The sequence below is a fragment of the Hydra vulgaris genome, chromosome 07, assembly GCF_038396675.1.
Source record: "Hydra vulgaris chromosome 07, alternate assembly HydraT2T_AEP".
NCBI classification, from domain to species: domain Eukaryota; kingdom Metazoa; phylum Cnidaria; class Hydrozoa; order Anthoathecata; family Hydridae; genus Hydra; species Hydra vulgaris.
In genome coordinates, this window is record NC_088926.1 from 18,180,001 (window position 1) to 18,206,732 (window position 26,732).

The 26,732-nt window shown below is 26.5% G+C and overlaps 1 protein-coding gene across 1 annotated transcript in view; it reads right to left on the reverse strand.

The window, feature by feature from the left end:
- The window catches only part of LOC100197875 (tRNA-splicing endonuclease subunit Sen2), a 44,371-nt gene extending 18,155 nt beyond the window's left edge, over nucleotides 1-26,216 (reverse strand). Inside the window, exons 1-8 of the mRNA XM_065801258.1 lie at nucleotides 25,826-26,216; nucleotides 21,650-21,758; nucleotides 17,049-17,106; nucleotides 16,365-16,419; nucleotides 13,848-13,988; nucleotides 13,552-13,644; nucleotides 13,291-13,344; nucleotides 12,170-12,308 (exon numbers count right to left, since the gene is read on the reverse strand). Coding sequence (XP_065657330.1) covers nucleotides 12,170-12,308; nucleotides 13,291-13,344; nucleotides 13,552-13,644; nucleotides 13,848-13,988; nucleotides 16,365-16,419; nucleotides 17,049-17,106; nucleotides 21,650-21,758; nucleotides 25,826-26,026 — 850 coding nt within the window. The 5' untranslated portion in view covers nucleotides 26,027-26,216. The remainder of the gene's footprint in view (nucleotides 1-12,169; nucleotides 12,309-13,290; nucleotides 13,345-13,551; nucleotides 13,645-13,847; nucleotides 13,989-16,364; nucleotides 16,420-17,048; nucleotides 17,107-21,649; nucleotides 21,759-25,825) is intronic.
- Nucleotides 26,217-26,732: the final 516 nt, after the last annotated feature.

Below are 26,732 nucleotides of genomic sequence, written 5' to 3' on the forward strand. Positions count from 1 at the left end.
TATGTAACTCTTAAATAGGGGTTTAAATTTTCTAAATTAATTTGAACAATTAAATTTTTGTAATTATGTTGATTTTTTTATTAAGATTGTTAATAACTGTTTGATTTATAGGTTCAAAAAACAGTATGGGTAATGATTGCTGTGTTGCAGGTATTTGAAATAACGATAAACATTATCCAGAGCGTTATAAAATACATAGTAACATTTCATCTGGAAAATTATGTTTCCACAGTTTGCCTGTTAATGAAAAGACAAAGAAATAATAGATTCGTGCTGTTTCTAAAGGATGAAAACACTTTAATGTACCAAAACATTTTAAAGTTTGCTCTAATTATTTTGTCAATGGTTTTCCGACTTATGAAAATCCTAATCCAAATGTTCAATCTACCCCTAAAAAAAAATTAAGGCCTCCTCCAAATATCAGAAAAAGATCTCTTGTTGAACCAGTTTCTAAAAAAATTCTCAAATCCTCGGATACACTAACAGCTGAAGAATTATTAGATCTTTCGATTGTGATGAAGAAAGTGGTGAAAATCTACTTACTGATGAAGAAAGTGGTGAAAATCTTATCTTACTGGTTTATTAATAATTATATAGCGGTTTATTATTAATTATATATCAGTTTATTAATAATTGTATATCAGTTTATTAATAATTATATAGCGATTTATTAATAGTTATATAGCATTTATATATAATTTAATTTTTTAAAAATAAGTGATATATTCATCCAGAAAATCATTATTTTAAATATATTTTCAACTATTTTAGCTCCATGGAAAATAATTTTAATAAAAGTGAATCTGTCAGAAATATAAGAAGGAAAAAAAGAGTACCAATTTCATCTACATTATTTAAACAAATAAAAATAAGATTGGACAGAGGGGAAAGTATGGCTTAAATTGTCAATGCTACTGATTTGGGAGTATCCACCGTTAGAAAATGGCAATATTTGTTATAATATCAACTAAGAACAATCTTTGTGATTGTTTTAACCTACAACAGAAAAGTGGCCCCAAGCAAAACTGTAATTCTTGTGCTATGATGTTGTTATCTGAATGTATTCAACATTCAGATAACAACAATTCACTTACGCAGGGTGGAATGGCCAGAAAGCTTCAAGAAAATGGAATAACCTTATCCCAACCATCTATATCTTGTTACCTTAAGAAGCTTGAAATTACAAGAAAAAGATTAAGATAGGTCTCTGATGTCATCTGTTCACCTGTTTACCAAGAATAATTAGTGAGAGAAAAAGTTATTCTATTCGATATAGAAATATTGACTATTCTCAAATGTTATTCTCAAATGAAACCGGGTTCAATTTACATTCAAGACCAAATTTCGGATATTCACCTAAAAACACTCCTGCATTTACAACTGTTCCTGCAAACAAAAGTCGCAATATCAGTCTACTTGCATTAATATCAGTCAAAGCCATCTAATACATTCAATTATTAAAAAACCTTTTAACACTGATATTTTCTTAGAATTTCTCAAGCAATGCTATGAAGCAAGATTGTTTGAAAATAAAATTCTTATGATGGACAACGTAAGATTTCATAAATCAGGACTGATAAATCACTTTTTCAGGAACAAGAATTAGATACAGATATCTGCCCCAATATTCTCCTCAGTTAAATCCTATAGAAGAAGTATTTTCATGTTTAAAAAACAGATATTACAAATTACGTCCATATCCAGAAACTAAAGAGGATATTAGTCAACATATTAATATGGTAATTGCAGATATGAATAAGAATGTTGATTTTATGATGTTTTATCAACATATGAAGCATTATCTTGATCTTGCTTTTATAGGACAAGAATTTAAAGAAAAACTTAACCTTTAACAACATTTTTTACATTTATTTTACTGGATGTATTTTTTATTTTAACTAAGAAAGGTATTTTATAAATTATATATAATAGTAAAAAACCCGCTATATAATTATTAATAAATCGCTATATAATTATCAATAAACTGCTATATAATTACTAATAAACTGATATATAATTATTAATAAACTGATATATAATTATTAATAAATCGCTATATAATTATTAATAACCCTGTAAATGAAATCAGTTGACAAGATAATAGTGATACAGCTACAGCAGAAATGTTAAACTACATCTCCACCCCTCCTGAAGAAATAGACAGCGAAAGTTCAATCTTGAGTGAGATCAAAGCAGGTTATAGTGGCAGAAATGATACAGAGTTTACACCATTAACAACGTATACTGCTTTACAGTTTTGTCATATTACTAGGGATTCAGATGTATCTACTTTTACAGGTTTTCAAAATACCAAAATGTTTCAAAGTATTTTTCAAATTAATTATATTTAGCACAAAGCAGCAGTAATGAAATACTGAGATGGAAATAGAAAAAACCAACCGATTACGAAAAACTCTTTCTAGTGTTGGATCTGTCGAGCAATTAATCTTATCACAAGATTATGATATTGACAAAAACTTATTTCCTATGAGAGAGAGTGGACCAAAAAGAAAAATCTCACTGGAACAGGAATTTCTATTAGTTATGATGAGATTACGCCTCGGTCTTTTGATTGAAGTTTTAGCCTTACACTTTGGTATATCTGCTGGAACTGTTTCTCAAATTATTATTTACATGGGTTATATTATCTAAAGAGTTGGAGAGCGTGATTTTGTGGCCTTCTTGCAACGTAATACAGGCAACTATGCCAAACTGTTTTAAAAGACTGTATCCAAAAGTGAGAACAATTATCGCTTGTTCTGAAATATTTTTGAAACATCAAGTGCCCTTGATGTTCAAGCTTGTATATAGAATGAATATAAGCATCATGCAACAGTCAAATTTGATAATAGCAATAACTCCAAATGGAGCAATTTCATGGCTGTCTCCCTTTTATGGTGGACATGCCTGCGACGCTTTCATTGTCAGAAGAAGTAGTTTTCTTGATATACTTGAGTCCTATGTCCAAGTTATGGCAGATTGTGGCTTTAAAATTAAGACAGATCTTGCATTTAAACAGTTTACAATTTGCACACCTCCAAGTGCTTCTAAAGAAATTCAAATTTTAAAAGAAAAATTTCAAGAAACATCAAACATAGCTATTGTACGCATTTATTTAGAGCAGGCAATAAAAAGGATAAAACGCTTCCGTATTTTAAAATTAACACAGCCATTATTATATCTACCCATCACGAAAAGTGATGGGCCATTATTATATCTACCCATCATGAATAATGATCTCAAGTTTGATATAGCAGCACATACGCACATACTGCGCGTATGTGCTGCTATATTAAACTTGAGAAAAATTTAGTTTCTAAATAGCCTTAAATAAAAAATTTTTTTTTCCTAAATATTTTTATCTTTTATAATTTAACGTTTTTATAAAACAATATAATATTTCTTTATGATTATAAGAAATTTAAATATTTTTCTTTTTAAAGTACTGTTTACTTACTCTTTAAACTTTAGGTCATTATTATTAAAAATGAATTTATATCAATTAGGGCTGAAAGATATTCAAAGAAATAAGTAGTTGCTTTAGCTTAAAAGCTATTTACTTTAAATTAAAAATTTCAACCAAGTTTTTGGATTGTAAAAACTTTTGAAAATAATTTTTTTTTTTTCAAGAAACAAGTTTTTGTCAAAAAAAAAATTAAAAAAATGATTATATTAATCTAAAAGCATATATGTTTTAGATAAAGGGATGCAGTATAGCAACTGACATGCAGTATAGCAACAGAAAATATTTTTTAAAAAATCAAAAAATTCCAGAGAAAAGGTAAGATATACAAAATTGAGCTTGTTTATTATTGCAAAAGGTTTTTCTAAAATACTATTATTATGTAGGTTATATTTGTTTTGGGGTTTAATTTTGTAAAGGTTAACAAAAACATCGGGGGACATAAGTTCTTTACATTTGTACATAAAACACAAAACATCAAATAAACATTGATAAACATTTAAGATGTCCATTTCTTTAAAAAGCGGTAAAAAGTCCGAAAACGATTCTTCAAATTTATTGTGCAAGCTGCGTGTTTCTGATGCCGATAAAGAGAATTAAGTTTAGTTTTATGTGTACTTCCCCATATAATATTTGCATAATTGATATGACAGTAAATAAAAGAGTAATATAATTGTGTTAATTGCTTTTTGTTTAAAATACCTCTAGATTTGTATAGAGTTCCGATGTTTTTTGCAACTTTATTAGAAATATTATTGATGTGTGATTTTCAAGACAGACTTTCTTCAATAACAACTCCTAAAAATTTTGTTGCTTTTTCTCTTTTTAGGACGACATTGTCTATAAAAAGGTCAGGCATATTTACAGGCAGTATCTGTTTTTTATAGTTTTGATGGAAAAGTATCCATTTTGTTTTTTCAATATTTAAAGTTGAAATTTTTTAAAGTTCTCTGTTCATATTATTAAAAAGTATGTTTATATTTTCATGTGACTGAAACAAGTTTGTGTCGTCTGCAAAAATTATAGTCTTTAAATTGGATACTTTGTTAAGATCATTTATATATATATATAATGAAAAGAAGTGATCCTTGTGGGACACCATATGTTATGTTCATAAATGTTTGAGGTTGGGAATCTTTGTTAAAAACAAATTGCTTTCGGTTGGAGAGATAACTTTTGAACCAACTTAGAGTTTTTCCTGTTATGCCATAACATTCAAGTTTTTTAAGCATAAATATTATGATCAACCATGTCAAAAGCTTTTGACAAGTCAGTGAAAACACCAAGTGTAAATTTTTGATTTTTAAAAGATACATTAATACAACGTGTTAATTGAAGAATAGCATGGTCGGTTGAGTTGTTATTTTTTAAAACTGAACTGATTTTCATAAAGGAGTTTATTGGTAATTAGGTATGTGTACACTCTGTTATACATTATTTTTTCTAATATTTTTGAAAAAACTGGAAGAACAGAAATAGGTCTATAATTTATATTGGTCGGGTCTCCTGTCTTAAAAATAGGAATTACTTTTGCTATTTTCAGAGAATCTGGGAAAGAACCTTGTTTAACAGACGATTTAAATATTTTGTAAAGAATATCTTTTATGACATCATATGAGTCTATCATAGTATTTCCATTTATACCGTCAAGTCCTACTGATTTATTTCTTTTTAACGATCTAAAAGCTATATCAAATTCCTCAAGCGTTAGGTTTGTAAAATGTAAGGAGTTTGACGTTTGAAGTTCATCTGTTAGTTTATAATTTGTTGAAGGGATTTTGTTTGATAAATTTGCTCCTATAGTGGGAAAAAAATTTATTAAATTTATTAGCATCTTTAGTTATTTTATTTCCAACTTTTTTTGCAAGTGAAAGAACGGTTGAAATTACTTTTTGCTTTCACGTAATTTCTTTCATTAATTCCCTGACACGTTTTAAGTTATGTTTGTGCTGAGTAAGCAATTAAGAATAACAATTTTTTCAGAGCTTTTCAAACAGATTTTTTCAGTTTTTGTAATTTTGTATTTGTTTATCGGATTTTGTTTTTAAGTATTTATTATACAACTTTTGTTTTAGTTTTATCCTTAGTTATCCAAGGAGATATGTCTTTGGCCTTGAGATTTATTTCACATATTGGAAAATTAGCGTCATCATTTTAAAGAAAGTTTAAATAAATGTGTTATAGATAATGCTTATGTTACCATTAAAGTTTATGTGATTCCAGTCCTACTGTAAAATTTGATCTTTGAATAATTTTAAGTTACAATTGTTAACAATTCGCTTTATTATTGTCATTCTGCCCTTGTTTTTTATTTGATAATCTGATTTAATAGAAAAAAAAAAAGGGAAAATGATCAGAAACATCAGTTTTTATAATTCCTTTTTTTAGAGATTTATTAATATAGTCTGCGGTTAATATATTATCAATTAAAGTCGGCGAATGGTTTGTAATTCAGTTGGTCTATTTATTATTCGTATGGTACCCATTTCAAATAAACTGTTAAAAAATGTTTTTATGTTTTGGTTTTTGCTATACTCAAAACAATTCAAGTTGAAGTCACCCAAAATATAACTTTTTTTTTTCTCTTGACTAGTTTTTTCTATTAGATTGTATTTCAAAAATTTACCAAGATTTTCTGTCCTTCCAGTTGGAGGCCTAAAGCAACAGCTGATTAAAACGTTTTTAGAATTTTTGTTTATTAGTTCAATTGTTAAGATCTCTTGATCCGTATCAGAAACACTCATATCGCTTCTAACTTTATAGAAAATATTTTCTTTTAAATAAAAAAGTACTCCTCTGCGCTTATTATTCTTTCGTTCTAAAAAAATTTCTTTAAAACCCGGGAGAAGGTTTAGAATCTTATTTAAAATCTTTTTTAGAACAACAGTTTTTGGTTACGCAAATCACGTCAAAACAATTGTTGGTTTCATAAATTAATTTTAAAAAATTGTAAAATTCTTTTTTAAACTTCTAATATTCACATGAATGACATTAAAATAATCACTTTTTTTATCCACTCCTATAAAGTTATTAACTCCATTTGGTTGAAAAGAAGAGCATACTAATGCAGGCAAATTAATTTTGTTAAAGTAATTTATGTCTAGATCAGATTCTTCATCTGATTTAAAATCATTAATTTGAAAAAATTTAAAAGCATTTTCAAAATTATTATTATATTTTGATTCATTTTTTATTATTTACTTTTTTTATTCTGTTATATAAAGTTTATTCTTATTATATAAAGACATACTATTGAAGTTTAAAACTTAACACAAAGTAGACATAGAGCACACTAACAAATCCAGTCTTGATCTGCTAATAATTCATAATCATCTTTTTTTAAAATTTTGACTAGAACAGTGGAACCAAGCATAACATATTGCACACTGAATACTGCTATATTGGTTAAATTCATTAGCACTGATTTCTGGCTCTTTAAGTCCCAACTTGTCACATTTTCCACAGTATTTTATAAGTTCTAATAGTAATAATGCTGGAGAAACATATGGTTTGAAAAAAATATCTAAACTTGTTTATAAGTCCTTAAGTGTCCAAACAATGTTGCCATTTGGGAATCGATTTGAGTGTAATATTTATGACTTTTATTTAATGCTATTTCATTATTTTTTATTGTAAAAAAGTTACAATCACTAGTTTCCTTTTTAATTGTCTTATTAAAATTTATAAAACAACATTCAAATTCCAAACCCTTCCATGGCATTTGCATACTATAAATCCATCTGGGGAATAAGCACCGTCTTTCATAAATCCATCTGGGGAACAAGCACGGTCTTTCATAAATCCATCTAGGGAACAAGCACGGTCTTTCATAAATCCATCCGGGGAACAAGCACTGTCTTTCATAAATCCATCTGGGGAACAAGCACGGTCTTTCATAAAAAGTAAAAAGAGCGCATTTTTCAACTTTCAAACCCATGTGTTTTGATGCATGCTCTGCATAGAATTTTTTTATAGCATCTTGCTCGTGTTCCATTCCCCATTCGATAGAAGCAGTAACAATATTCTTTTTATGAGGGTATAAAATATCAGCAACAACAGGGTTTTTTTTAGGCCTTTCAGAAGTGGTATTTCTAGAAAGAGTGTTAACTTTGGTATATATTGTGATGTTTGAATGCAGTTATCCTCCCCTTTTACTACTTTTGGCTTGATCTCTTGTGTTATATTCCATGTTTAATTGTTTTCTCTGTCAATACCATTTTTCTAAAAATATTTTGCATAAAGTTGTCTTATCAGCATTAGGATGGTCAGAAAGTATTTTAAAAGACAACTCCTATTGATCAGGAATACTTTCAATATTTTCATTAAATGTTTTAACTTTTGATTTTAATACTACAGAAGAAGGATATATAAATATTGTTTAAAAAAGTTTCAAATAAATGTTCATTAAAGTCACGATGACTTTCAACTTTTGGATCAAATTCTTGCAGTGCTTTCATTTGTGTTTTTCCTTATTATGTATACCATTTGTATCATTATTTGCTTCATTACTTTTCTAACAACTAAGTCAGTTACTAAACATGGTTTGATATCTTTACGAGAAGATTTATTCCAGACACATGCTTATTCAGTACATGTTGGATTACACCATCTTTTATTGTTAGCATACTCCATTTTATAAAGGGTGGCAATGATATGGTTGCAAACTTTGAAAGCTCCAACCATGCATGAACACCAAGCAGAAAGTATGTCACACTTACTAAAGGCAATCCAAAGTTTTCTTTTTTCCTTGATTTTTTACGAACCACAAACTTTAAAATATATAAACAAAATATCTTTTTTAAAATTAAAGCGCATAATAGGGCCTACAAAACCACTATCAAAAAATGAAGATGCTTTTTGGTCATTGTACTTGCCAATGTATACCGAATTAAAGCCTTCTTCAGAATATACAAAAAAAATGTTTCCCATAGTTATACTAGGCCACTCAGCTACTAAGTCTTTTCTATTTTCCATAGGTACAGAGCTTGGGTCAATTAGATATAAAGCTTTAAGTTTTTCCATATATGATTGTTCAAGTTTTTTCTCCTGTTCTTCTGCTGTCTCAATAACATCTATATTTAATCCCATTGCAGTAAATGCTCTGGCAACAAGCTCGACTTTACATCCAGTTGTACTTAACCCACAAATAGCTAAAAACTAACAAGCTGCTTGACAGGCAAGTTTAAAAAATCTTCATAACTAAAAAATCTGATAAGCATTTTGAATAATCAGATCAGCAAGCAAGCTCTAAATAATCAAATCAGATAAGCAAGCTAAATGTTTTGTTTACAATTTTGCCCTCCCGATAAAAACATTATACCAGGTGATTCATAATTCCTGCTTAATTACAAAAAGGTCTATTAGTTTATTTAAACGAAAACAAAATATTTTAATGGAAATAAAAAAAGAAAGAACGGAAATTAAAAAAACAAACAGAAAAGCAGTAACCTTCGTTTAATTACAATTTTTATTTTGTCAAAAACCAGTTGAACTAAAATGTTTTAGGTAGTGTGAATGTTTTTTTATAACAGAGAAAACCCAATTTTATTATAATAATGTGTAATATTGTAAATCATTTAAAAAACTCAGTAAGTACATTTAAATCCATTTAAAAAAAAACAACAACTTTAAACCAAATGTTTTGAACAAAAAAAAAAAAAGTTTTAATAAGAAAAAGATTTTAAAATAAGGAGATTTTTTTTTTAAACAATATTTAAATTTTATTTATGATTTTTTTAAATAAGACTTACAACAATTTTTAATGTGGTTTAAAATTTAATTACAATCAGGTATTATAAAATACCCAACTGACGTAATTAAACTTTTACTGATGTAAATATCTTTATTGAGTAAAGTCACATCTATTCGAGTTACACTTTTCTGTTACGCAACAAAATCTTATAACAAGGCCTGTGTTTGATAACATTAGCTAAGCCTGTGTTTGATAACATTAGCTAACATCTAAAAGCCGTGGTCAAGCTGTTGCAACTAAATGTTAAATACTTGGTCAGGCATAGAGTGGAACTACCTGCCATTCCTGCCGAAGCCTGTATATATATATATATATATATATATATATATATATATATATATATATATATATATATATATATATATATTGCAATAATCTAGATCTTCCTATATTTATTAACGGTAATGTACTTGATGGGTCATCTATCCTTCATCTTCTAGGATTAACTCTTACTTCTGATCTTTATCGGAAACCATATATCAAACCGATTGCAAAATTAGCATCTGCTAAGGTTGCATCTCTTTATTATGCTTGCCAATTTCTTACTTGTGATTCTTTTTTTTATTTCTATAAATCTAAAAAAAAAACGCATTGTAAACATAGTTGGACCTGCTCTTGCAACCAACCTACAACCATTACTACATCACCATAATTTTGCTTTTCTTTCTCTTTGTGTAAAGAGTTAGCATCTCTTATGCCATCTACTTAGGTCGTTAGGAAAGTTCGCAGAACTTCATCTGTAAAGATACAATGAGACAGGAAATAATTAAATATTTATATATCATTTTAAACTGTGTTTAATTATGAACACTTTAAGTACTTGTTGAAATATTTTGAATGTTTATTAAAAATGTTATTTAAATTTTATTATATACGTTAAAAAAAATAATTTAAAAATGGAAAAATTTGAATATCGAGGATATATTAAAACCCGTGCTCTACTTGAAGTTTCAGCACAAGCCATATCCGATGAGTTGGTTTTAGTTCATGGTAACCAAGCTCCAAAATATAGTACAGTTGCCAAGTGGGCCACTTTATTTAAAGATGGTAGAAAGAGTCTCGAAGATGATCCTTGGTCAGGGCACCCTCGAACCATGTATACAGCTGAGAATATTGAACGTGTGCGAGCCATTATTGAAGAAAATCCGCATGCAACACATGATATAATTGAAGCCCTGACATCGATTAATCGTTTTACAATCACCGAAATCATTCACAACGCACTTAAAAAAAGAAAACTAACATCACGTTGGATACCCCATGAGTTAACCGATCAAAACCGCAAGAATAGAGTTGAGGCATGTAAGGAAAATTTAGCTTTTTTCGGAAACGGCCCGTGGAGACTATGTGGTATTATTACAGGAGATGAGTCGTGTTTTTATTTGTGACAAGTTGGACACAAGTCGGCTAATGCTAGTTGGGTTGGTGAAGGTGAAAGTCCAAGAACTATAGTAAGATGCGACAGGTTTCAGTCGAAAAACATGTTCTACATCTTCTTCAAAACAACAGGTGTTGTTCATTTGGGTAATGTTGAAAAGGGAGACACCATTACTAGCGAACATTATATAAAAAATTGTTTGAAACCTCTTATATGCAAAATAAATAAGCAAAGACCTAAAACAGGCACTCAAAATTTCAAATTTTTTCATGATAACGCTCGACCCCATGTGACTGAAACCGCCACAAATTATGTAAACCAAGCTGAAATTACGATGATTCGAATCATCGTAATTCCAGTGGCTTGGTGGGCATGGTGGCTTGGCTCCACCCAATTATTGGCTATTCAGCTTGATAAAAAAATCTTGATGATGTCGAAAGTCAAAAAACTCGCATAACGAAGCTACTTCAAAGTATACCCAAAGAAGAGTATAAAAAAACGTTTGACAAATGGCTTGAAGGATGCAACTTTGTATAGATAACGATGGACATTATTTTGAACATTTGATAAAATAAAATTTAAAAAAACTCTTTTTTTTTTTTAATAGGGGAGTTCTACAAACTTTCCTAACAACCTAAGTACTAAAATTCATTCTTGTGTTACTCATCATTCAATTAAGTCTCATGCTTTTACTGTGACTGTTCCTAAGTGCTCCAAAAGTTCTTATTCATCTAGTTTTTTTCTCAAACATCAGCTCTTTGGAATTTGCTTTCTTTATCTTATTTTCTTGATTCATACAATTTGCAATCTTTTAAGTCGTCTGTTAATTGTCATCTTGCTCTATAATTTTTTTTGCTTCCAGTAACATCCAACTCTTATAGTGGTTGTTTGCACCCTTATTGGAAGTATTTTAGTAAATATAAAATAAAGTTAAATAAAAATAAAGTAAATAAAAATAAAGTTTAAATAAATAATAGTTTTATTTTTCCCCAAAATTTAATAAAAATTTTAAAAATAATTATTTTTTATAAAAAAAAATTAAATTAAAGTTATTAAAAACTTGTTATTAGTGACTTTATTTTTAGTTAAAAAACCAGGTTTTACGCAATATAATGTATAATTGTTAAAACTTAAAAAAATTTGAAAAAAAAAAAATGTTATAAAAAATAATTATTTTCAAAATTTTTATTTAATTTTGAGGAAAAATGAAACTATTTTTTTCAAAAAATTTTTAAAACAAGTGTTTTTGTATTATATAGAACACATTTAGAGGGTAGGAGCTGATTTTTTTTAAATTATTTTTATTAAGTTTTTAAGGTCAAAAAGTGAAAATTTAGAATTATCATATTTTTACTCCAAATTACATAGAACTTTATAGTTAGTTTGTAAGGTATTATCAGCCCCATTTAAACATCTTTACTTTTGTTTTAATTTACAATAAAGGTTATAAAGATCATTCCTTTGAAAAAACAAGACTTTTCTATATGTCCCTTATTATACTGATACCCCTATATATTGATTATCAATAGTTATTCATTAACTGATATTACTTTTATCAATATGTTATCACACTTACAAAAATCTGTTCCATAAATGTTAGTAGTTCTGACCACCCAGCCTTTGCTCCGAAAATAATGATATGCTATATACATTTGAATAAAATCATCTTTTACTGTTGAGTAAGTGGTCCACATTTTAGTAATACTCATTGCTTCCTAATAAAATAAAAACAAAAAATATTTTGGAAAAAAAAGCAAAACAGCTGCATGTAAGCAATACTACAGTAACTATCAATCATACATTTATTTTATATTTTGAAAAACTTTATGACATTATTTTTTTAAATAGTCAAAAAATTGCTGAACCAAGACACTTATAGGTCGACAAGTAGGTTGGCATTGCCAACCTATCTATTGACCACAACAGATTTTTTTTCATTGTTATTATAATTCTTATGTTTTGAAAATTTTTTTCAAGTATCTTTCTACAATATAGTAACTTGGAATTTCAATAAAAAAAAACACAAAACTTTAATTAGTCTGACAGCAACTTTATTCAAATATCTTTATTTTATTATAACAATAATTATGACATGAAAAAAATAATAATAATAAATTTAATTGTAAAACTTTTAAGAAAACTGAAGTTTTTTGTAAACATAAGTTTGCAAATATTATGTCCACATAAAAACTTGTTTCTGTGTCAAAGTTTTTGTTTTCCAGTTAAAGAGTTGAGCTTATGTAGTAACCACAACAAATTAAAAAAAACAACAACTTAAAAGCAAAATTTCACATCAACATATACATTTATATAATAACAACTTATATAAATTTATATTAATATAAATGCTTTTACTTTGTGCTATATAACAAACCATAATGACTTAGAGACCTATAATTGTTTATAACTAATAACTAAGCCAATATAATTCGCTTCACAACACTTTTTGTTTAACATAAGATGCTCTGTAAATTCTGATTAGTTAGTTTAAAAAAAAATTACATCAACTTAATATCAAAAAAAAGAAGGAACAAAATGAAAAAAAGCTAACTAAGTATTTACAAAGTACGTTACTAGAATATCATTTTATGAAATATTTAAATTCCATAATGAAAAGAATAATATTTAGATTCTACAAAATAACTAAGATTATTTCACCATATTTTTTTTTAGTCTCTAGTGAATAAAAATAATTACCTTTGACTCATTTTCAACAGATAAACACCCAAGAGCAAAGGAGAGAAAAAAAGCCTATACAAAATATTTAAAATTTAATACAGTAATACAGTGATACAGTAACCATAATGGCAATCTTTAATAAGAGACTAAACAAAAAATATCCAACTAACTATTGTTTGTCTTTGCTAGTCAAACTAGCAAAAGCAAACAATACACATTAACTAATAATCAAATGTTGAAATGCCAGCCAACTCACATCTTGCACAGTTAATTATATACCTCTTCAAGCGTGAGCTGTAAGTATTCCAAAACCTTATAATCGTCTTCAAGTTTAAAATCATCTTCCAGTTTGATTTGCTTTGTTGAAGTTGGCTAAAAGAGTTTAAAAGTTGGCTAAAAGAGTTTAAAACTAAAATTAGGTTTTTATAGCCTTAATAGAAAAATAATAATTTATTTTTATATAAAAATAATAATTTATACATAACATAATACAAACATTAAATAAAACAAATATAAACATAATATAAACAACAAATAAAATACTTTAATTTTTTAAATTTTATTTATCTTAATACTTCGGTAAATGAAGATTTCAAATTCACTGTAAGTTGAATATCTTCCATATCATCATCTGTAGAAAGTTCTTCAAGCAAATTGTTATCAATATCGCTGTTTAAATCGATACATTGTGGAGGTATGAAATCCACCTTCTCTTTCTGAATATAATATAGAAAATTTTTTTAACTTTTTAATGTTTTTAAAATTCCTTTTTTTTTTTAAAACAGATTTAAAATTTTTAAAACTGATTATTAAATATTTTTTTAAATATTTTTAAAGTAATTACCACAATTTTAGATAATTACATTATTTATATAACACATTTAATAATAAGTTATAGCATGAATATTAGGGGTGCACCAATGCCTACTTCTGGCCGATGCCAATTGATACAGGTCGATACTGATACATTGGCCCTAAATTTGAATTCTTACTTATTTCTTTTTTACTAATACATAATACATGATTTTTTAAAAATGTCATGTTAATGGTCAATTTTAATGTCTCTCTCTCTCTCTCTCTCTCTCTCTCTATATATATATATATATATATATATATATATATATATATATATATATATATATATATATATATATATATATATATATATATATATATATATATGAAATCTAGGAATTAAACTTAAAAAAAAAAGTTAAATAAGAAATAAATCAACAATGAGCAAAGCAACTAAAACTCTTATAGACTATTTTAATATAAATGAAAATGAAAGTTCAAAAGCAATTTGTAAATTTAGCAAAACAAATATATCAAGAGGAGAAACATCTGACTGAAAATGTTTCTATTTATTATTTTTCATTTCTTGATTTTAAACTTATTTCTTTGTATAGTTTGGATCCATAAGTCACATTATTGCTTTTCTATATTATAAAAAGACTCTAAAATTGTAAGGAGCCATGATTAAAATCTGTTCAAAAAATATTTAAAGGTTTAGTGATTGCAGATATGCTTATTTAATAACTAAGGCTTATACATGCATTTTTGTTTATAGAATAATTATATTTTGCATACAATATAGAAACACAAAAATAAAATACTGATGTTTTCAAAATAATCAGCATTGGGCAATGGTTACCAAGGCTGTTATCAGATTCAGATTTTCCATTGCTGACTTTATCTTCTTACTTGCAATGTATTATTGATTTTTTGGAAAGGCTTTTTGTACAACACATCTTGAACTGCCAAATACACTCCATGGGTGCAACATGTTTGATGATTAGCAGGTACCAGTTTTCCAAACTTAAAAAACTTGTAAATGCTCCATTTGTAACTGAGCAGACAATGCTGTCACTAATATTCAACTAAGTCGAACACTTTGTTAAATTTTTCTGTGACAACTGCTGGAGCTTTTTTTAGCCAGCAGAGATCCATAAATTCGTGTCAAGCCCAGATTCCAGTATGTGTCTTTTCATTGAATATTATTGTTTATGAATCTCAAATTTTCAAATATAAAATACTGATGTTTTAAAAATAATTTGGATCGAGTGATGGTTCTTAAGACCAATGCCAGTGCATCAGTAAAATGGTTTATGCATTGGCAAGCTGATGCCGATGCATTGGTGCACCCCTAATAAAAATAATATTGGTAATACTTGGCAATTTATGTAATATGTGTAAATTACAACATATGTAGTTGTATTTATGTAATACGTGTAAATTATTCATATGTAGTTGTATTTTTGTAACGTGTTAATTACAACATATGTAGTTGTATTTAGGTAATATGTGTAAATTATTCATACGTAGTTGTATTTATGTAATATGTGTAAGTTACAACATATGTAGATGGTATATTTGAAACTATTCTCAAAAGCCTAATATCAGGCCTTGTTTTAAAGCGTAAACTGGCGTGCCATTTACATACTCACAAAGCCATTTCACGTAAGCCATAAGTCATTTCACGTGAGCCATTTTATATTTTATAATAAATGGTACTTGGAAACTGAAATCTTTGCCTAAAAAAAAAAGTGCTGGTAAAATAATAAACTTTTCTTAGTCTTTTTCTTTGCAACAAGTAATACTTTTTGTTTGTTAATAACTTTTTAAAAGTAAAAAATCAAATTTGCGAAGCCGCAATTTTAAGAAATAATGAAAACATATTTTAATTTATTTATACAGATGTCAAGAAAAGAAAGAAATTAATTTATGTTAAATTATGATAAAAAATTTAATATTAAATTTATATATTTAAAATTAAAAAAGTAAAAAATTTCAAACAAAACAGACATTCCACAATATGTACATAAACAAAACAACACTTCTACATTTGTTTCTCTTAATTAGTAAAATAAACTTGTTTTGTGGTAATTTATTTTATGGCGGTAGTTTAAAAAAGTTCATGTCCATAAATAAAAAAATTAAAAAAAAAATTTTTATGATGCCAAAATCACGACGAGCTAATGTGTTAAGATGTTTTTTATTTTAGGCAAGGCCTATAATATGGTAATTTAAATATATGCCTTTAAAACCATTAAATTAAAAATATGTATTTAAAACAATAACTTAATACCTACCGGAACTATAAGATTACACACATTGCTATTTTTCCACGATTTATGTTGACGTAACCTGTAAAAAAAGTTGACATACCATTAAAGATATGTTGATACAAACTAAAAAATCAAGTTAATAAATGTTAAGGTTAATGCGAAAACAAAGAAGTATTAAGTTTCTTCTTTTAAACAATGAAATTCCAGAACTATATTTTGTTTGCTGATTGACAGTCAACATTTTTAAATGCACTTAAAAACTTCTTCTGATTTAAAACAAATACTATTATAAAGATAATTATTATAAAAATAATAATTATTATAAAAACTTTTTTATTCTATTATTTAGATTATTAATTAATATAATCAATAATTAGTAATTAAAATTCTACTAAATTAAAATTAGCGTAGTGTAAATGAACATGGAATTAATGTAGTGTGAATGAACATGGAATTAATGCAGTGTGAATGAACGTGGAATTAATGTAGTGTGAATGAACGTGGAATTAATGTAGCGTGAATGAACATGGAATTAATGTAGTGTGAATGAACATGGAATTAGTGGTGTGAATGAACATGAAATCTTGAAATTATTAAAAAGATTATAATTAAATCATTATAAAAAGATGTTATCAATTAAATAAGTATTGGTAAATTATAAAACTTTGATAAAATGTTTGTCATAAAAACACCTTATAAAAAAATTACCTTTCCTCTTGAATCTTTGCGAATTGCAGTAGCTTTATCTCTCTTACATCTGTATCAACTTTCATAAAGAAAAAAACCAAAAAATAACTTCAAGTATACTCATTAAGCATTAAATCACTAAACAAAAATAAAGCTACAGCCAAAAAGTTTTGAACAAAGAATTGTAATTTTTAGTGGTCTAGATAACATTTGCTAAAGGTGTATATGGATCAAATTTGAGCATTTCATTTCATCTTTTATATTTGCATCAACTAACGTAATTTTCAAAATAAAAAAATTGTAGCAAAAAATATATACATGTTAGGCACAGATAGTAAAATTGTACATTTCAGGAAACATAGAATTATTTCCTCATTTGGTGAGCTAGTTTGTGAAATGTTAAATTTTTACTGATATTTTTTAAATTTATGTTTATAATATATGATATATATTCAAAATCGACTTGAATAGAGAATTGTGCAGTGGAATGTATATACATCGATTGTCTATATATATAATAGAGACAGTCGATGTATGTACATTTGGCTATTATATATAAATATGCAGAATATACACAAAAAAACATATATAAATATTATTTAAACTCTGTCGCGAGTCAGGCTATAAGATAGTCAATGTAGCAACACTCTGCGCATGTTTTGAAAAAATGTTTTGAAAAAATAAATAAAAAAATACTATTAATTAAAAAAAGTCATTCTAGTCATTATTATTGTGGTTTTTTAAAAAACGATAAAACTTTATGTACTTTCACATTAATATATTTGTTTTAACTTTTCGATGACAATAAAACGTAGCTTAATTGTTGAGGTAGCAAAATTGTTGTTAAAAGAGACTTTTTTTACATTAAAAGTCACTTTCAACTACGAGATAAGGATATATATATATATACATATATATATATATATATATATATATATATATATATATATATATATATATATATATATATATATATATACATATATATACATATAAAATACAATAGCGTCCAAAAGTAATTGGGCAAACAGCTTTTTTGTTATATTTTCTCATTAAGTTAACATTTTAAAATGAAATTTCGCGTAAGCGTGTCAAATTATACTTCAAATATGAAAATCAAAACAAAAATATCCTTTTGGGAGTAATTACTCAAAATTTTGCTAAAAGAATGGAAATGATTGGCTCAAAAGCAAATGGTCAAAATAAATTCTAACAACGTTGATATAATTTAGTTTGTCTAATTACTTTTGAGCCAATCATTTTCATTCTTTTATCAAAATTTTGAGTTATTACTCCCAAATTAACAATACTTTTGACATTGTCGTTCAAGTAGACGATACTTTTGGCATTGTGTGCATAATAGATCAGGTTTAACAAAAAGGTTTAAGGTTGGATTTTTGTTTTCTTTTTTTATAATTGTAGCATAATTTGACATGCTTATGTAAAATTCATTTAAAAATGTTAACTCAATGAAAAAATATTACCAAATAGGTGTTTGTCTAATTTCTTATATATATATATATATATATATATATATATATATATATATATATATATATATATATATATATATATATATATATACATAATTAAAAATACATATATAAATAATATTATAACTTAATAAATACAAATATTATTAATTACACTGAATATATATTAAAAAAAATGAAAATAATAAAATTCAACATTTTGCAATCTGTGCAATAGCGCATTAGCTATTGTTCACAAACGAACAAAAAATTACACATTTTGTGAAATGCGCAATTTCACAATATGTGCATAACATATATACCATAAAAATTTAATTTATTAGCAGTTGTTTTGTAATTTAAAAAATTCTTTTAAACAAGTAACGAATAAAACTAAAAACAAACAATTTACTTGAAACAGTTTAAGTTAAAATTCAATAAGTTATATTCAATTTACACTGATGCATCATTAAAATTTCAGCTAATACATTCACTTTGAAAATAATTCTTTTGCATGAAAAAAAGATTATTAAGATCAGAATACATTTTTAACTATTTTATATACATACATACATATATATATATAGAGTTTCCCGCGTGATTTTTGCGGTGTGCGGTCTGGCGTTGTCCTGGTAAAATACAACACCTTTTTTGTTTGCCAAAGCTGCTTGTTTTTAGTGAAGAGCAACCGAAACTCTGTCCAATTGGGCTGAGTATATCTCAGCAGTAATGGTTTGTCCACTTATATTATTATATAACTCATAGTGAACGATACCTGCTGTAGTCCACCATACACACAGTAAAACCTTTTGTTGGTGAATGCTTGGTTTAGGAGTCATCGGTACTGGATTGTTACTGGCTAGCCAATGATACGTTCGTTTTTTGTTGCAGTACATAATCCATTATTCGTCGCATGTCAACATCCAGTCAAAAAATGGCACTAAATTGTGGCGGGAAAGCAATGAAGAACAAATAGTTAAGTGCTGCAGCTTGTTTGTTTCACTCAACTCATAAGGTACCCATTTGCTCAACTTCCAACATTTTCCAAGTTGGTGCAAATGTAAATGAATAGTTTCATCACTCACAAAAAATCTTAAGGCAAGGTCCTGACATGTTTGACTGGAGTCCTGCTCGATTACCAGCTTGATATCCTCGTTGTTTACGCTAGATGGTCTTCCAGATCTTGGTTTATCTTCAAGGTTTTCATTTCCAGAAGAAAATTTTTTAAACCACTTTTGACCCGTCCATTCTGCTATGGTACCTTCCCCAAAAGCAGCACATATCTTACGACAAGCTTCTGCAGCTTTGGTTCCAAGTTTGAACTCATAAAGTAAACAGGCGCGAATTATCGCATCTGACACAGCCATACTCCACTTAAGACTTTCAAATTTAAAACGCACTAATAAAACTTATGAAACACACTGATTGATTCTCCTTAAAACAAGCTTTAATTTATATGCAAAATCATCCTCCCACCACAACCAGTTTTCTTAATACATTTCTTAGAAATAGGCTATTAGGATAAACCGCACGAACTTTTTTGGTTGCCTGATATATATATATTAGGGTGGAGTGAATTTTAGTTTTTTTTACAATTTGTTTAGCCTGGGTGTGCAAAAGTTGTCTATTCATTTCAGAAATACTCTGGAAAAATATCAATGCTCTAGGAAATTATCTTGAGGTGCCTCAAGACCTTTAAAATTTTAATGGGTCCCTAATATTATGTAAAAAAAATTTTTCCAAAAGTATGTCATGTTGGGTCCCAAAAGAAGCAAAATTTTATAAAAATTTCAAAAATAACAATTATTTTATAAAAAAATTATCATTTAAGATTTTTTTGAAATTATAATTAAAAAAAAAAAACTTTTTTCATTTTTAGTTTAAAAGGTCATTTTTTCTGCAATAAACTATAAAATAACAATTTTTTTAAAAAATAATTGTTATTTTTGAAATTTTTATAAAATTTTGCTTCTTTTGGGACCCAACATGACATACTTTTGGAAAAAATTTTTTTACATAATATTAGGGACCCATTAAAATTTTAGAGGTCTTGAGGAACCTCAAGATAATTTCCTAGAGCATTGATATTTTTCCAGAGTATTTCTGAAATGAATAGACAACTTTTGCACACCCAGGCTAAACGAATTGTAAAAAAAACTAAAATTCACTCCATCCTAATATATATATATATATATATATATATATATATATATATATATATATATATATATAACAAATTTAATATACTTAAGTAATGTTTCTATTTGTTCCTTAAGATAACTTTATTTAACAAATATAAAAGTTTGCATCAAGTCCATGTAACAAAATTGATAAGTTTAAAAAAATAAAAAATAGTTTTAAAAGATAATTAAAAAAATAATAAAAGTAGTTATAAAGGGTAATGTTAGTTTAAAAAGGATTTTAAAGTTCTATTTTTTGCAACTAAATATTTAAAAATAAATTTTAAACAACCTAAAAGAATTTGAAAATTTTTTTTTTGTTAAAATTAATAAAGTTATTACCAACTAAATAATTATAAAGCATGTTATCCTTACTACTATATGCATATTACCCTTGCTACTATATGCATAGGAAGTATTGAGTTTTTAATTAAGAAGTATTATATGCAAAGGGTATTAAATTCAAGAGCATTTAATAAAGTTAAAACCTTACGTTCACGTTAAAACATTTAACAAAATCTTGCTGTAAGGTTAAATCGGGGTGATAGATAAGTTAATAATAAGAATAAAGTCCAAAACATCAAATTAAATTAAAATCTTTTTTTTCAACAAATTTAATTTTCTGTATCAACTCCCCACCCTATAATTGATTCCAGCACCAGGTGTAAATATTGCTTGTTAATACAATAATAGTTGAAGTTGTAGCAGCCAACGAACTTTTAAAGGTAGATAATTGCTCAAGGTGTATGTAATGTATTTGAGAAGTAAAGTTTAGTAAGTAAAGTAAAAAGAATAACTAAATTTAATTTAAACAGTTCTTTCCTAAAGTAACCTGGTAATAAAGTACGGTTGAAAAAGGCAACTTTTAGTTCAACCTAAAGCAGAATTGTGTGCCTGTGGTGTTAATGTCTAACAAAATTTAAAGTAAAAATAAATAAATATGTATAAATAAAAATAACAAAAAACATACTTCCTTTATATTTTCCTACATAAATCTTTTTGGCATTTTCTGATAAAACATCATTATACTTTTCAAACTGCGGTCTACTCCTTGATAGTATACCTTTTCCAAAGAATCCCTGAATTAAATTTTTTTAACTACATTTTGTGTCTTTGTAAACTTAATTTAAAGCCACATCAATCAAGCATACATCAGCGGTTGTAATCAACTTCTAATGAATCAAGCAGTCATATTCACCTACAAAAGATTTGAGTGTTCACACTTACTAAATAAGTGGTCATATTTATCGAGTAATAAGTTTTTCACCATAGGTTATTAACATTTATTAATGAATTAAGTGTTAATATTAATATACTAATGGGTTACTAAAAATTTAAAAAATCTACTAAAAATCTAAAAAATCTAAAAATCTCTACTAAAAAGATGGATTAAAACAACACATTTTCAAAATTACCAATTACATCTGTTATGCATAATAACACATTAGTTCTATATGTTATGTAAAATAAAATGAATTTAAAAAATTAACTTAAAAAAAATCTTTAGTCTTATAGTGCTTGAGAAATTGGCAAGTACTATATATCAAAAAAATAAATTACTATATATATATATATTATACACTATATAGTAGGGTGGTTCTAAATAAAATATTTTTTGAAAATGTCTGATGGGACCCCCTAAATGTGTTCTATGTAATAAATTAATACTACATTGAAAAAAGCACTTCAATAATTTGCATACTAAAAAAAGGAAACAAAATTCTTTTTTTTTTAAATATCTTTGCTTGCAACAAGGCTGCAAACAACCACTATTAGAGTTGGATGTTACTGGAAGAGAAAAGATGAAGTTTATAGAGCGAGATAACGATTGACAGACGACTTAAAAGATTGCAAATTATACGAATCAGGAAAACAAGATAAAGGAAGCGAATTCCAAAGAAATGATGTTTGAGAAAAAAAAACTAAACGAATAAGAATTTTTGGAGCACTCAGGATCAGTTACAGTAAAAGGATAAGACTTAATTGAATGACGAGTAACACGAGAATGAATTTTAGTAGATGGCACAAGAGACGCTAACTCTTTAGAGCAGTGCCCATTATAGTATTTATAGAAATGAGAAAGAGAATTCAAATGAAATATTAAATTTTAATTAAATAAACTTGAAAACCTTTTTTATTAGAAAGAGAAAATTAAAAAAAAAAAATTAAAAAAAAAATTTTTTTCAATAAAATTTTTGTACAATTTTTGTTTGTTTTTTAGGGTAGTTTTTATTTTTAGCTACAGAATTTGATATAAGTCAAGGAAAAAAACATAATATATTTTATAACATCAATTTTATAATTCTATAACAACAATTGAAAGTTTTGATATGCAATTTATTCACAATTTTTACAAAACTAATTTGCTATGTACTCTAGAACTAAGAGAAACTTTGTTTTCTTTTGTTTTTTTTCTTTTGTTTATTTGTTTTCACGTTTTTTATATTTGTTTTTGATATACTTGACGTTTTTTCTCAATACTTATATAATAGAAAAATCAGAAAATAAATATTTATTTATTTGTAAAATATATTATCATATAAAATATTATATAGATTATTATATAAATTAATATATAATATATAAATTATATAAATATAAATTTTGTAATGACGGAAGAAATTAAATAAAATAATACTAAGGTTTCTTTATTAAATGTTCTTACAATACTTAATGCCTGTCTGAAACAGTTTCCTTTATATTGCCCAGTTTTCAACGTGATGAAATGAAAACAAGCAAATATTTTATATACGAAAACTAGTATAATGAATTTATTATTTTACATGAAAAACCTGTTATAAAAAAAAAAAAAAAAAAAAAAAAAATTTTACAAATAAATAGCAATTAGTTTTTTTGCTTTCCTGTGCATTGATGATAAGAACAGTTAAGTTTAGCAAAAACATTTCAAAAATAAATTTAAAAATTGTCCTTATTTCTAGCGCAAATAATAAAGCATTTCCTTAAGATACTAATAAAAACTGCGAATAAATTGAATATCAAGAAATGTTTTTGTTTTCGTTATATTGTCTTGTTCTTCTATAAACTATCCCAATATGATAAATTAAGCTTTTCATTGAAACAGTGTTCACAACTTTTAATGAGAATAATAAAAATGAGAATTTGGATACCAGAAATATTTCCAGATATTACAATATGCAATCACTTAACTCCCTCTGTGCTTACACATAGTACATTTGATAAAAATCTAATCACATTTAAGCGAAACAGGCCAGGGTCACATACCTCGCTGCATTCCTAATAAATATCCCTAGCCCAGGCATATTAAAATTGTGATTTAAAACTTCAGGATATTCAGGATAAATTATGATAATTTAGGACAATACAGGAAAGATTTTTAAAAACCAATAATTTAAAGAATTTCATGTTGGAGGCCTGATTTAATATTAAACAAAGCAAACCTTTGTAAGTCCCAGACCAAACTATTAGCGAACCATTTGATGTGCTTAATAATCAAACAAATATATTAGATCTAAGCAATTAACTAGTTTAATACTTAACAATAATCAGCATTAAATACAAAGCTCAACTTAATAAAATTATTAAAAACCATTTCATTTTAAAATGGAAATCGCTAACCTGTTCAATTCATGCAACTCATGCAATTCATGCAAAGTTTAAAAAGAAATTGATCTCTACATGTAAACATAAATAAATAAAAAAATAGTATATATATTCCTCAACACAATAAAAATTTTTAATCTAAATTGATCTATTTTAAAATGTTTTTTTCTCAATTAGAAAAAACCTAATTTATGGTGCAGAGTAGTACAAACTTCAAGAAAACAAACATAATAAATATAAATTAGTCATTAAAACAAATTAAAAAAATTAAAATCTTTATTTGGTTATGAATTAAATTAATGGTTTTAACAATGCTAAGCCTGAATCTAAGATTCAAGTTTTGGATGCTTCTAGATTGACAGGGAAACACTTCCAATTCAGAAAAAATTCTAGAAGAAATGCAGTTTGTGTTTTTATGTTGCTTACATAGTTAATTTGCAGACTGGAAAGCAAAATAACAAATGTACAGTCAATTATTAGAAGAAATATAAAAAATATGAGTGTGAGAAGTGTTTTAAAAACTTTTGTACTTTTTAGCTGTTTTATATATGCAGACTTTGATGCATGCATTGGTATATGGCAGACTTTGGTGCATGCATTGGTATATGGGTTTCTCTTTATTTATAAAGTAGGTGACAAAGAAGCAAAAAACAGTTTACAATGAACTTAGATTTGATGGAAAGATTTTTTTACAAAAAAGTATTAGCTAGGAAACCAACTATATGACTCATATAACAGTCTGTTTAATATAACAGTCAAAATGGCACTCATCTTAATTAGATGTTAAGCAATTAAGGATTACTAGATTAAACCATACAACTGTAATACTACAGTTAGTGAAATAAGATTTTCATATTTTTCCATATAAATCGAATAAAGTGAGCTAACAAACATAAGTTACTTTCTTTGACTATATATTATTTATATTTTATATATAAATACTATTAAAGATGAAATTTAAACTATATAATAATATATTATAATATAATATATATTTATATAGTTTAAATTTCAACTTTAATATAGTATTTATATATAAAATATAAATAATACATGGTATAATATATATATATATATATATATATATATATATATATATATATATATATATATATATATATATATATATATATATATATATATATATATATATATATATATATATATATATATATATATAACAGTTAGCCAGCCTAATAGCATTGCAAATACCATTGAATTCCCAATGGGTTTAAAATTCCCAAAATTAACGTTTTTTTTTTTTTTCGAAGTAATATAGTAATATAGTTCAATAAAGTTTTCCAGTATTTTGTGGAACAATAAGCAAGAAATATTCCCAATATCACAAAAACGTGGTGAAAAAAAAAAAAAAAAAAAAAAAAAAAAAATATATATATATATATATATATATATATATATATATATATATATATATATATATATATATAAACTTTTTCTTTTTTTATATTTTTTTACCTAATTGTAAGCTAGACTAAGGAAATACAACAATTTAATTCATATTGGAAGCAAATTTTTTTATTTTAAGAGAAAGTTATATATTTACCAATCTGTATAGAAATGTTAGATCACCAAGACGAAATATGCAAACATAATGATTTTTTAAGCAACCAAAGTAGCTGTACCAGAATCCATTTGATGGTGATTTTCTAGTGTAAGTTTGAATTGGAACTGGGAAAGGTGATTCTAAAAGATGCAGTCCAGCCTTTGTTTTACGTCGTGGTTTTCGTAAAATTTCATCTGCCATCGTCAACAAAAAACGCAAAAGTCAACTATTAAAGAATCAAAAGAATCGGTAAGGAATCAATCAGAAACTACCACCTAGTTGATGTGATAGGCGACTTCTTGACAAATAGTTTAGTTGGAGTTTTATTTTCGGATTAGAATCCCTGAATCCCGTTTCGCGCTCCTAGACGCCTTCACGCTTCAGCCGTCATGACGGCCAAGAAATATTATTTTTTTATCACAAGAATCTATTATTCTATTATCTCATTCTTCTTTATCATCAGAATCGTCGTACCACTTACAACTACCTTAAAGCTGACTGCATGGGCGCCCGCAGAATTTTTTGATGTTTTAGATAGGACACTTTCACATATTGTGCAAACTCCAAACTTTAGTATGTTCACACCTATACCAAATAAGAAGACCTTGCAAAAATTTAAGATGGAAAAAACCTGGGAACAAAAAAACCCTAAAACGCTTGCCTCTCCTGCCTGCCCAAACGTGGGGGCAATGATGAAGTAAAACTTTCAACTCTACTATCTAAATCTAAATTTAAAATTTATCGACAGATTTTAAATTTTGTAAAAAAATATTTTAATTTACAAAAGTTATAGCCAAGCAAATTTTCTTTTAAAATGAGGGGTTGTAAATTTTGCATGGTCATAACTTTAGTAATTAAAAAAAAAAATTATTTTGGTGCCGCAAGAAGTACTTACGATCATATCACA